The sequence below is a fragment of the Camponotus floridanus genome, unplaced genomic scaffold (genome assembly GCF_003227725.1).
Source record: "Camponotus floridanus strain SB8 unplaced genomic scaffold, Cflo_v7.5 scaffold178, whole genome shotgun sequence".
Taxonomy (NCBI): Eukaryota; Metazoa; Arthropoda; class Insecta; order Hymenoptera; family Formicidae; genus Camponotus; species Camponotus floridanus.
The window spans coordinates 301,714-316,031 of NW_020229301.1; the positions used below are offsets into that span (position 1 = coordinate 301,714).

Below are 14,318 nucleotides of genomic sequence, written 5' to 3' on the forward strand. Positions count from 1 at the left end.
TATGTGTTTATGTTTATACTATGTGATAAAAAAAAATTTTTTTTAAATGTTTATAAACTAACTAAACGCAATTTAAAAAAATATATTATCTTCCATGTTATATATATTATCTATATATTATTATATATTATCAATATATATTCTATATATATTATTAATATTAACATACATAGATGTATATATATGCATAATATTATATAATATATAAATAATATATAAATAAAATATATAAATGCATATTATATTAATATATAAATATGAATGAAAATTTAATCAGTAATATATCTAACCTGCAAATATGCAAAAGAGACAATTTTATTTTATTTATTAAATATAATAAAAAAATTAATTGTACAAAAACTCATTAATTTGAATTACTTACTTCAATGATACTTTTAATATTTTTATTGTCCATTTTTGTATTTGTATGGTGTACTTTAATGGTTGTCTTTTAATTAAAAAGGATAAAACGAAAAGAAAATTGCCAACATAATCGCCGTCAGTCTGTAACCGCATATTTCATTTGTCCCTAGAAAACAGAAGGTTACACAAGTTGACTAGTAGCCCTCGAGCTGAGTACGGATGTGTAAAGTTGTGTCGGCAGTTACGGCAATTGGAACGCGACTTGTGTCGCCGTGTGCATAAAAGTGTCTAGGGATATCTCAATTGGAAAGCACCCATTGTAAGCATGGACGTAAGAAATACTCGACAGAGTGTACTGCTGCGGGGGTGAAGCTCAAAGAGTGAGGGGAAAGAAATGTCTACTGCAACGGAATATGAGGCATGTAAGATGGCGACGGATATTAATTTCACGGAGTCTGATATTTTTAAATTTCTTAATATTCAAAAATGATTCGGAATAACACAGCGATTTCAGATGATAGATGATTTCACGGAATCTCTCATATTTTATTTGATTTACGTCCGTGCGACGTGAAAATAGACGCTAAATCTGATGTATCTAAGATGGCCGCGACAATAAATCTCTTATCCCTCAGATTTCACTCCCCTCGTCTAAAAGAGTATTTTATGCTCTGTCCAGTATTTCTTACGTCCATGATTGTAAGTGAGACCTCTCCCACCATTAAAAAAAGCCTGAGTTTCCAGACCTGTATGTAAGATTGTGCGTATATACTGTGCTGTAACCAGATGGTAGGCCGGGTGACTTTTTCGCGCATGCGCCGCGAACGCGGCGTTAACGAAGTATCTAGTAGAAGCAAAAGGTGTGTCACTGGTCGCCTTTAAATAAATTTCTGAAAGAAAATTTTTAAAAAATTTTTACGAGTGACCAACAGCACACTTTTATTTCACTAATCACTTTTCTCGCTGTTTAAAACACTATAACATTCACTCCGGACTCAGGACTTCTTTCTGGCATCACCGACCTCAGCTTGCCCGCCAAAACTTTGGCGCCTATAATCCGCTATCTGATACACCGTTACTTTCCTGTGATTACAACTGCGCATGCGCGAAAAAGTCACCTGGCCTACCATCACTGGCTGTAACAATGGCACGCGGTGAAATAGTGATTGGGAAGGGGAAGAGCCTTCACCGCGCGCCTACATACTCATCGCTCCTCCCCTTCCCAATTACCGCTTATTTTAAATTATTAATAAAATGCAAAATATACAACGTTTAAATTATTGCAAATCAAAATACATCAAAATTAATGTAATGAAAGTACATCAAAATACATCAAAATTAATGTAATGAAATATATTATTATCAAAATATATCATTATCATGTATTATTCATCAAAATGTATCATTTAAAATTAGTAATGAATATATTATAATAATTTACTTACAAGTGGAATAAAAATTTTTTGTTTACAGCTTTTTCTTTTTCTAACTGTTCTAAATTTTTTTTATTTATTCGATTATTACAGCCGAATACCACGGAAAAACTCATGGTCACTGGAAACCACTTTTGCAGAACCATGCACCAAATGACATTACTCATAACACAACTTCGCACAATACATATGAGTTGAACTTTGATGTCAATGATTGGAATGAATTGAATCATTAATCGATCATTATCGGGAATAACCGAATTCAACCGAAGTTTAAAGAATCCCTCCCTACCGCGAATATCAAAGCTCCCCTCGTCTTAATCGGCAGCTAATGCTCTAACTTATTTATTCAGATGTCAATGATATTTTTATATTCTCATTGTCAATTCTGTGTGAATAATAATAATTTTATCAAATGTGCTCGAAACAAATCAAATCTAATAACAGCGAGATTTAAAAAAAAATTCAATTTGAATATTTAGCAACATCAAATGAAAAAGTATCAAGAAATTAATTGTTCTGTTGCATTTAACAATTAACACTTAGCAATAAAACGATAATTTATTTTATTGTGATTTTTATAAAAATAATTATTTCTTTAACGATAATTAAAGATTAAGTGTATTTTATTGGATGTTTTATCGTTCAACTTTTTAACAATCTAAATACAATTCAAATTATTATTAATTTTAATTCTTGTCACACACTTCTATTTTTAAATCAATATGTCAAAAATGAAAATCAAATATAATCAATTAATATTCTTATAGATCTATTCTTTATAAAACTCAAAATAATTTATTTTGTAAAACTAATTATTACACGCAATCAATTTTTTTATCTTTCAAGAGAGATTTATCTCTGATATTAATACTTTAAATGTAAAACTAGCAAAAAAGCGTTTCTTTATTAAAAATTTTTGAAAAATATGATTATATAAAGAGAGTATGTTAATTTTTATATATGAAATATTTACATAATTATATTATTTTAAAAATATTTTATAAAATATTAAAATATTTATATATAAAAGTATTAATTAATAACAAAAGTATTATAAATGCTTTATTATAGATACTTTAAATATGTTAAAATAAAACCTGGGATATTTTATACATGCATTATATTACGTGATTTTTAGAGCGAATTATATACCATTGAGAAAACGAAAAAATAATATACAATATAGCTATTTTGAAAATAATATATATAAATAATAATAATAAATAAATAATTTTTATAAATTACTCACTAATAATAATAATAAATAATTTTTATAAATTACTCACCGCATATTTCTCTGACTGCTTCAGGCTCTTTCATTGCTCTTTGAGTGTCCGATACTTTTCCAGATGTCCTTCTTTTTTCTTCTTCATCCTTTGCTGTTTCCTCATAGCACTTATATTCACTCGCGAACGAACAATTAATTATATTTAGTCATATAATAGAAACGATCACGAGACTTTTGCACGGCACTCTCGATCGCGGAATAATTACGAGAAACGTACATTAATATATCGTATAAGGGATAAAGAAGTACGATTCGCTTTACAATAGTCGTAGCGAATTATATTTCAATACTAATCGCGATCGCGTTTAGGAAAAGAATTCAATAATACGAAGCGTTTTGTATCATTACTTTGCCGTTGGAATGTCGTGTGAATAATACAAGGTCGTCTATGTATTTATAATTTTTGTCTCTTTTGTTTCAATTTTTATTTGGAATAATGAATGATCACGTTTCGATGGATGTATCGCCATATAGTTTCATGTTATTTATTAAGAGTTAATTAATTATTAATTGTAATAGTAGCGAATTATATTTCGATATTAATCGTGATCGCACTGTTAGAAAAAGAATTCAATAATACGAAGTGTTCCGTATCACTACTTTATTACTGGAATATCGCCGTGCGAATGATACAAGATCTTCGCCTATGTAAACAATACAGCGCTACGTCATCAAGGCCGAACGTCGTGTTATTGACCTCGCTGCCGAAATATTTTACGCATACTATGACGTGCATATACGGAAATTGAATTTATATATAAGTATATTTTTAAAGTCACACACACATGTACACACAGATTAATTATTTATTAAACGATTAATATACATCACGAGGCTTTCCATTACGTTAATTATTCGATTTTGCCATTCGATCGTTTTACTGCGCTTTCTCAGACGAATTATGTATATTTAAATCATCACATAATTATATGATAAAGCATCGGACGAAATATTCTTAATTATAAATATTAAAAGAAGAATAATTATTGTTCCTAAGGATTGCAACAAAATGATAATTTATAATTTTGATTCCGGTCACACACGTCGATTCTTAATTGCATTCAATTCTTTTTAATTGCTTAATTAAATGAACGCATCACGCAAAATACGTGTTTCGAAATTATATTCTAATTATATTCCAATCATATAATAGAGTATTTCGAATAATGGAAAGAGCAATAGTCAAATCAACTATTTATTAATAATAAAATTGTAACTTACAAATGTATTCCGTTTATTCCGTACGTTAACATCGCGTTAACAATGAATAAACTTTTAAAATAAATAATCGATAATATATCGAAACAGTTTTACCGATTTAATTACTGATATAAAAATTGATCAATTGATCAGTTGGTGAAACTGTTTCAATATATTGGTTATTTTCTTAAAAGAATTGTTATATGACGAATTGTTATATTATTACGCGCGTCACTCGTTCGAACTCAATTTTGACTTCTCGCGGGAAGACTCAAATCGTTTGTCGAGAATCGATCCTTCAAAAGGATTGTTCTGTATAATTTTTGCAATTAGTGATTATTAATTTGTACGAGTTTTATTTACACAGCGAGTGGCGCGTTTTGATTTTAACTAATCTCGAGTGAGTCATAACTTTTTGAGATATATTGCATTATTATTACGTAGCAAAATGACAAAAGGCATGATGTAACGTCGCGACTCGCGAGTATTGTACAAAGCGTAAATTGCTGTATGATCGTATACTGATTAGCGTAATTACTTTTTTTGAATATCATAAAGCAGAAAAAAATGAACGAGAGAAACAAAAAAAATAACTCATTAAACGTATCGAACGATGGTGAAACAATCGTGAGTAATTTATAATTTATTTTATTTTATTATATTTATTATTTATTTTATTATAATATATTTATATATTTATTATTTGTGGAATTAATTATTTGCTTTTATCTTTAATAATAATTTATTTCACCAATGTGAAAAATAATAATTTATAAAATATAATAATTTATTTCACTAATGTGAAATATTGAAATATTTTATATGTATATATATTATAAATATATTCTATATGTATATATAAACTTTAAATTATATAAAATAAATTAAAATAATTTAATTTAATGATATTAATATACATAAATATAAATAAATATATGCATGTATATATGTATACATGCATATATATTTTTTTTTTTTTTTTTTTTTTTTTTTTTTTTAAGGATAATGATTCCCTTCTCGGGATACATGTTCTGTGTTTTACCTTTACACCTTTTCTGTATTACTTTATACACTTATTTTATACATTTCTACATTAATTCATACATTGATTCATACACTTATTATCCACTTATTACTTGGCTCAGTTTTTCTCTTTCTTTTCTTTTATTGCACAACTTCCGCATCCAGTCTATTCCTTTACCGTCTTCTGCCATAACAAATTCTTCGCTCAGGTTGTCTGCTCTTGATTCCGGGCATTCTCTAAATATATGGTGCCATGATTCCTCTCCTTCCTCGCACAGCCTGCACATTTTTTTTTCTTCCTTCTCCCAATATCTATTGCCTCTCCATTCATTTCCGCATCTGAACCTTGCGATTGTCTTCAGCTTTGTGCCCTTTCCTTTCCGCTCTAAATATTTCGCTCTTTCCCTTGTTTTCCATCTGTTGTATTCTTTCGTTGACTTCGATCCCTCCATCTTCCTTTCTCTCTCCTCCAATTTTTTCTTTTTGTAGTTGGTTGTCCATTCTTCAATCGTGTCTTTTCCTTGTTCCTCTCTTGCTTCTCTTGTCCACTGGTTTGATCCTCCCTCCTTGTAAAACGTCTGCATCCTTCTTCCCCATTGTGTGTCTTCCCATTTTCTATCGCTAATTTCCCTTCTGCATTCTCTCAGTATTTCGTTATCAGTCATTCCTTTTATTTTTTCCTGGTATTTTATCGCTCTTCCTCCGGCTTCTATACTGATTTGTTCTATCTTTGTTTCTTCTCTAATTATGTAGCTTGGCGTGCATCTGTCTAAGCCCAGTATCCATCTTATATATCTCTCTTGAAGTGCTTCAATCTCCTTCCATTCTTTCCATCCCCATATTTCGACTCCGTATAGGAGTATACTTTTAACCATGACATTGAACATCATCATTCTCCTGTCGAAGTCTCCTCCAAATTTTCTTTCGCCTATCCCCCAAACCTGTGCCATGGCTGCTGTTGCTTTCCTCACTATGTCTTTTACATGTGCTTCATCGGTGTTGCATTTCTTAAATGTGAATCCCAGATATTTGAATTCCCTCACTTCTTCTATCTTGCTGTCCTTCCATTTCCAGTTCCTTTCTTGCTTAATTCTTTCTTTCCTACAAAAGACCAACATTTTAGATTTATCTGCGTTTAGAGTCAGTTCTTTTTCTTCTAAATATCTTTCTAGAGTTTTTAGCATTTTCTTCATTTCTCTTTCCGTCTCCGCCATCATCGCTAGGTCGTCCGCATACGCCAAAGTGAATATTCTCCTCCTTCCCAGTCTAGCGCCTCCGTTCTGTCTTTTCTTCATAAATTCCTCCACATCCGCAATGAATGTTATGAATAGGAGTGGGCTCAATGGGCATCCTTGCCTCAGGCCTCCTTCTGTCCAGAATTCCTCTGTACATTTATCTCCTACAATTACCCTGTTGATCGTTTCTTCATAGATATCTTTTATTCTGTTGATCAGTTTCCTATTTATGCCGCGTTCTTCCAGAACCTTCCATAGCTTCTTTCTGTTCACCTTATCGAACGCTGCTTTCAGGTCCGCAAAGAAGACGTATAGTTTTCCTTTCTTTTTCGTTATCGTTTTTTCCGCTATTATTTTTAGTGCAAATATATTATCTATGCAACTTCTCCTTTTTCTGAAACCTGCTTGCGTTTCTGGAAGCAGCTTTAGTCTCTCAACTTCCTTCCTCAGTTTTTCTTCCAGAATCATTGCATAGATTTTGTATGCCGTGTCTAGTAATGTTACCCCTCTGTAGTTTTTCACTTCTTTCTTGTCTCCTTTTTTATGTATTGGGTATATCATGCCTACTTTCCATCCTCTTGGCAGTTTCTCTCCGTTCCATATTTTTTCCATTATTTTCCTCAATTTTTCTTTTGTTTCCCTATCTGCATTTATCCACACTTCGTTTTTGAGCCTGTCTTCACCTGTTGCTTTTTTCTTCTTGAGTCTTCTTATTGCGTTTTCCATCTCTTCCTCTGTGAATCCCTCTTCCTCCTCCTTTGTTTCTTCCTCTCGTGGCATTTCTTGATTACCTCCTGCTTCTCGCACGTTTCGCGCATCGTTATTTCCTCTCGTCTCACCTCCCTCCAGTAGTTCCATGAAGTATCTTTTCCATTGTTGCTCCTCAATGTTGTCCTCTGGCTTTTCTCGTCGGCCTCTCTCTTTCTTTATATATCTCCATATTTCTGTTTCATTTTGTATCTCTGCGATTTTGGTCTGCTCTCTTTCTCTCTCTTCCTTCTTCTTTGTTTCGCAGAGCTTGTTGTGTCTTTGTTTTTCTTCTATAAATTCTGTCCTCTCTATGTTTCCTTTTCTCATTTGCCTGAGGGATCGGTTCAGTTTCGTTTTACTGTTTCTGCAGTCTTTGTCCCACCAAGGTTTCTTTCCTACCTTTTGCATTTTGTTCTTGACTTTCTTTTTGCTTATTGCTTTCTTGATTTCTTCTACTAGTTCTTCCCATTCCTCTTGGATTTCTTCCTTTTCTGCTTTCCTCTTCTTGAGATTTTCTTGGTATACTTTTATTCCCTCCTCTGTCCAATCTTCTATCTCTTTCTCTTTTACTTCTTCTCTCTCTCTTATCTCCTCTGTTGTCGCTTTCAGTTCTATCTCTAAGGGTTGATGGTCTGATTCAGTCCTTTCTCCTATCCTGAAACTTTTTATTTCTTCCCATGTTTCCGCGTTACAAATTGCATAATCTATTACTGAATTTCCTCTTGCTCCTGTGAATGTCCATTCTCCCTGGTCGTCGCCTTCCTTATTTCCATTCAGTAAACCTAGTCCCAGCTTCTCTATTTTTTCCAGTAGATCAATTCCTTGTTTGTTCATTATTTTGTCCTTCGAGTATCTCCTACTTCCTTCCTCTTCTCCATCCCAAACTATTTCTCCTTTCTCTGCTGTTCTAGCGTTGAAATCTCCTCCCACTATCATTTTTTTCCATCCATCGCCTTCGATTATCTCTTCCAGTTCTTCTAGTAACTTCTTCTTTCCTTCTCTGTTGTAAATTGAGATAATTTTCCATTTTCCTCCGTTGATTTCTACACCATAACTAATTATTCCTTGTGTTTCTTTTTGTACTTCCTCCATCCTGATGTTTTTCTTCACTCCTGTTATCATGCCTCCCACTCCTCTGCCCCTTTTCTTGTCTCTTGCTGCGTACTGTGTTACCCAGTTGTATTCCTTTGGCAACAGGGCTTCCATTTTTTTCCATTGCTTCTCCTCTATCCACGTCTCCGTAAAGTTAATTATATCAAAATCCTGTATGTACTCCCAAAACTCCTCGTCTTTCCTTGCAATTCCTGCCGTGTTCCAGAATATTGCCTTTATCTCTTTCTGTGCTTCCTTGCTGACTTTACCTTTGTTCTTATTATACTGGGCCGTTGTTATTTTACTTGGATTGCATGGCTTGCCTGTTCTGAAAAAATTCTTTCAGTCCTTCCCCTTCCTTCTATTTGAAAGTCCTTTCATTGACCATTATTTTCTTGTATCCTATCTTCACTTGATTTCCTCGTTCTCTCTCCAATTTCGCGATTTCTGCTATTTCTTTTTGTACATCTCTTTCTTTTTTTGTTAAGTCGTTGTCAATGTACAGTTTCTTACCTTTCAATTTACTTTTCTTTGCCAAAATTTCTCTTTTCTGTTGCCAGCTTTTTAATTTCGCTATCAACATTCCTCCTCGTTGCTCTCTTCTTATCCAGTACGCCTCCTCCACGTCCGCCTCTACCTGCAGTTCTTGTCTCATTATCAGTTCTATTATTCTCTTAGGTGGGCCTTCTCTCGATAAATCCTCTCCTTTCAAAGTGATGTTGTTCCTTCTTTCTCTTCTCTCTCTTGCCTCTTCTTTCTCTTCCAGTTGTATCATTCTTGTCATTTTCTTCTCCAGTTGTTCTTCTTTGGTCTCCAGTTCCTTCAACCTATTTACTATTATCTCCTTTTCCTTCTCCCATTCCTCTTGTTTCTTTTTCCATTCTTCTTTTAAGTCTTGTATTTCTTGTCTTATTGCCTTGTTTTCCTTCTTTATCTCCTCTGTATCATTCTTGATTGTTAGTATAATCTCTGTCAATTTATCTATTTTATCCATGTCTAGCCCTTCTTCGTTTCCTGTATTCTTCTCCTCTTGCGTCCCTTCTGCTGCTTTTTCTATTCTTTTCGTTGGGGGTGACCTGCTCACTGCTCTTGGTTTTTGGAATTTCTCAAGTAGTTCCTTCTCTGTTCTTATCCTATCTTCCTTTTCTTCCCTCTTCCTCTTAAACGAGTCGACTATCGACTCGCAACTATTGGCCCTTTGTCTTCCAAGTTTCTCCGCGTGGGTCGGCCTCCCTTTTCGTTTTGGCTCCTTTTGTCTTTCCGGGCCTTCTCCTGTTTTATTCATTAATTTGAATTTCTCAAAATCGCGTAAACAACAATTAACCGTTTATTTTTGAAACATCGGCTTCTATTGCTGACACTCAATATTGTCGTTATTTACACCTTTTTCTTTCCGTGAAAGTCAATGTTGAGGCGACGTTTTCATTGCACACGATTTCGTTCAACGTCAAACGTTACCTCTTTCGCCGGTGTTAATTTGCATATCACGTCCCGGTCCTTATTTTGGGTTTATTCCATTATTTTGTTATCGAGCGCTTCTCACTTGTGCAATTATGGGTAGATTGTAAAAGGCTGCGTCACATTTCTACGTCCCTGAGCACGTATAATATATTTCGATGATTTACGCAGTTTAACGCATCCAATTTATATGCCACAGTATTCGCCGTAACTATTCACACCGTTAGCACTCAGTTTTAGACATAAAGAATTTACTTTACACTCCCCAATAAGCACTCAAAGGCGGAGCGACCTGACATACGTCCACACGCCACGACAGCCTACACCGGACCCCCATTTTTTTTTTGTTAATATTATGTAAAATTAATAATGATTAAAATAAAAAAATAGATTTTTGTTTATAGTATTCCATGAAAGTATATATTTAAAAAAGATGAAAGTATATATTTAAAAAAGAATTTAATTGCATACAATAATTTTCCTAAATCTTAATTATTTGCTTTATTACCACTTTGTGTATGACTTGAATTTATTTCTATTTAATTATATTTACTGAATACTATAATTCTGTTATTCTGCATTGTATCGATGAGAATTAATTTATTTTTATTTCATAAAAAATTTAAGTATCTTATCGTATTTTTATCGTTTATATATGTAATCATTTTTGCATAAATCCGTTTAATATCTTGAAGTAAATTAAAAATTTGTTCTGCTCTTTAATAATAAATCTCCATTCGTGAATTGTGATTCGCGAATCTACCAATCTGCTGTATTGATATTGGTTATATCAAATATAACACAAAAAATTCGTTTAGCTCTCATGTCCAACAATTTCATATGTATACGATAAAAAAATATAATTATTGACTATCACGAAATATTTCTAAATATCTAATTATAATTATATTCTTATTTCTAATTATGATTATATTTTTTAAATATAATTAAATAAAGGTTCATGGGATAAAATCAAAAAATTCAATAAAAGACTTAAAGGACCAGCGCAATGATGAAAAGATGCGAAAAAACGGTTATATTAATGTAATAAATCCAATAAAACGTTTATTTAATTTTTAGTGACAAACACTGCGTTTCGATCCAATTCGGATCTTTTTCAATGTCAAATCGCAAAATAACAGTAAAAACATACAAATAAAATGAAATAAAATCAAATTAACAGTCATTAGTAATAATAAACGGAAAGACGCAAAACAAAATAAATAATAATAAAAGAGTCAAAAAAGTCGAAATAAATTAACGCAAAATAACGGACGAAATTCAAACGGACAAAGAAGCGCAACGCATTGATAAGCAAACCCATATTGCAAAATCTCCGTGTGCCATGAAAAAGCAAGCTACACCCCTCGATGACACATGCCGAAAGGAAAAACCATACAAACAGGCTCACATACATCTCATTAAAAACCGTCAAAGAGAATGTTTACAATGTTTACTTTGATCAATTATCAATAAATCCATTCGATTCGAATGTGATATCAGTAAAAACTAATTCGAGCAAGCTTAATGCATCAGAAAATATAAGTGTTTTAGCTTTGACGCCTACTATAGCAGTAGTTCATTGGATGCCACCCAAGAAATTGAATTGCGTGGGCGTGACCTACGAAGTGCATTGGAAGTCAGTTATATTAGTGAACGGCACGCAACAAAAGAGCGAACAAGTTATCAATGTGCCGAAACGTATGGCAGATGGCAGATTTTTCACAAAGATTAACTTGTCGCTACCAGTACAAAATTACTTGATATACGTGTGTGTCCAATTAATTTCTGCGATTTCTACAACGAGAGTTTAAACGAGATCGTTCACATAGCCTCAGAACCAAACAATATTACTTTGAGCGGGGTCAACATAAATCGCATGAAAATTTCATGGATCTCAAACATTAATTCGACGATCTCTTTTATACTAGAGTACAAAGATATTGCAGCAGAAAAGTGGCAAACAGTGAATTATATTAAAATGAATTGTAACAATGAAATAACATACCATGTCAAAAATTTACAATCGGGAACTTTATACAAGTTTCGTTTGATATTGAGATATCTTGAATATGAGGAAAATTTTATATGGCCCGCTGATGAAAGATTTATTTTTTCAACACTTAATAAGCAAACGAAGATACCCATATAGTACAATAAGGTTGCGGATATATTGAAGAATAATTTCATTAAAACATTTCAATATTGCAAATCAATTGCGAAAATCTGCTGAGTTATTGTTATAGAATTGTGATGAAGTTAAAGTGTCCGCTTTTTGCAATAAAATAATATTGCAGTGTAATATATTGGAAAGAATGTAACGTTACTGCAACCATTTAATAACATTACGTATAAAATATTTTTGATTTTGATGAATGAATATCTTGGAAACATTTAATTAAATTAAAAAGCTGATATAAATACTAGTTTGCGATATTTAAGATAATATATTGCAAAATTATTTTTTAAACATAATATCATATAACATAAAATGTTACATTTTTATACAAAATTGTTGTAAACTATTACTTACGAATCACTTTCTTTTATTTTAAATGTTTTATATTCTTATAATGGGTATTTTATACACATTTATATATTAGTTATAAAATTAATTATACATTCCTAATTTCATTTTTATTTAAAAATTTAAAAAATTCGTTATAATTATATATATTTGCATGTGAAAAGTACAGAAAAATGCATAGAAAAATATAATGATAGATATAATAATATATATTCTTAATATAGTAAAAAGATATATTATCGTTCAAGATTAATATCGTACATGAAGTGAAAATATATCGTAAAATATATTGTAACATTGATATAAAATGTTATCTATATTTTAATAAAAAAATAGCAATGCTTATCTTTAGCTTAGAATTATATTTACTCGACCGATATTATTTGTATCAATAATTCATTTGACTACTGCAAAAAAGTAAAATTCATCGCATATACACAGATATAAAAAAATATATTATTACATTATTTTTATAGATAAATTAAATAGTGTTATAGTTCTAAAATGTTTTCAAAATATAAATATTCTACTTTTATCTTCTACTTTTATCGCTGTAAGTATATTTGATGTAGGTGTGGACTTTAATTGTAGATTATACAAATATATCTGATATAATATCTAGAGATTTAATGAAAATAGTAATTTACTTATGTAAAACTAAACGAATAAATTTACCAAAAAACAGTAAATTTTATAATACATATAATTACATAATTAAGTCGAAATTTTATAGCAGTGTGTCGTCAACGCAGAGGTAATAATGAACAATTTTTGTTTTCAACAATGACCGATATAGAATTGGCGATTCTACATGAAGTATCTTGCCGAAACATTCTGGATGCATGTGCGATAACTAAAATTGCACGAAATCAAATTACATTTACAAAACTTTTTGGTAGTGGTGCATTCGGAATGATAAAAATTAATTTTTTTCAAGCAATGTATCAAAATAATTTCTGGATCGACAAAACAGATATGTATTTTCTAATAAAGATATAAATTACATGAATTTTTATAATAGATTATAAGTAATATAAAATATACATGAGACAACAAGCATGCCGTTTATTATATATTTTTTATTGAATTATTAAATATAAAGCAAAATATAATATTACTTGACATTAAACAATACATTTTCAAATAAAGTACGTATGTAAATTTGTGTGAAATATTTCGCAGGAGTTTCAAGGAAAGGTGAAAGACTTAGAAAAATCGGGCACAGAAATATCCGTTGCAATAAAAACGCTTCAAAAAGATGTTTTATTTCATAAGAAAAAGAAATTGTTAAAGGAAGCTAAGTTTATAAGTCATTTTCAACACAAACATATATTAAGATTGTTGGCCGTTTGCTTAGATGGAGATTCTCCGTTATTAGTGTTGGAATTGATGGAAACTGGTGATCTGTTAAGATATTTGAGAGAATGTCGAAATTTGCAAGCGTCAGATTCGCTTGCTCTGCGTTTGCAAGATTTATTCGCCATGTGCGAAGATATTGCGCGAGGTTGTTGCTACTTGGAAGAGTTGCGTTTTGTACATGGAGATTTAGCGTATCACAATTGTTTAGTATCTTCGAGAAATCGCGAATATCGTGTCATCAAAATTGGAGAGTTTGGGCTAGCTAAAGATATCTGTAAGGATGATTATTATCGCGTGGTAATTACAGTTATGAAAAAAATTAATGACTAAGAAATAAATTCTTTTGAAAATACTTTCCATTTTTTATCATAATAGTATCGTGCGTTGTTTCTTTAAGTAATATAGAATATAAATAGTTTTTATTTATATATTTTATATATTTATATTATATATTATATATTATTTTATATATTTTATTTATATATAGCAAGAGATGAATAAACGTTTTTTATTTTGCACGTATTCCAAAAATGAATAACCAGAACATTTTTAAAATCATGTTTTAGGAAAGAGAAGATTTGTTTCCT

General features: G+C 31.3%; 2 protein-coding genes across 2 annotated transcripts; one reads left to right on the forward strand and one right to left on the reverse strand.

Moving 5' to 3' along the window:
• Positions 1-8,748: 8,748 nt before the first annotated feature.
• LOC112637539 (trichohyalin-like) lies at positions 8,749-9,672 on the reverse strand. The gene has a single exon (XM_025407470.1). It carries the CDS (start codon positions 9,670-9,672, stop codon positions 8,749-8,751), a length of 924 nt encoding a protein of 307 aa, XP_025263255.1.
• A 1,543-nt stretch (positions 9,673-11,215) lies between these two features.
• On the forward strand, positions 11,216-14,061 carry LOC112637540 (proto-oncogene tyrosine-protein kinase ROS-like). Its single transcript, XM_025407471.1, has 2 exons — positions 11,216-11,593; positions 13,555-14,061. Exons 1-2 carry the CDS (start codon positions 11,216-11,218, stop codon positions 14,059-14,061), a joined length of 885 nt encoding a protein of 294 aa, XP_025263256.1.
• The last annotated feature ends 257 nt before the right edge of the window (positions 14,062-14,318 follow it).

Excerpts from the sequence above, each read along its gene's own strand:
- LOC112637539 (XM_025407470.1), bottom strand. The coding sequence starts at position 9,672 with ATGAATAAAACAGGAGAAGGCCCGGAAAGACAAAAGGAGCCAAAACGA.
- LOC112637540 (XM_025407471.1), top strand. The coding sequence starts at position 11,216 with ATGACACATGCCGAAAGGAAAAACCATACAAACAGGCTCACATACATC. Across the intron at positions 11,594-13,554 it reads AGATTAACTTGTCGCTACCA|GAGTTTCAAGGAAAGGTGAA; the intron begins GTACAAAATTAC and ends AATATTTCGCAG.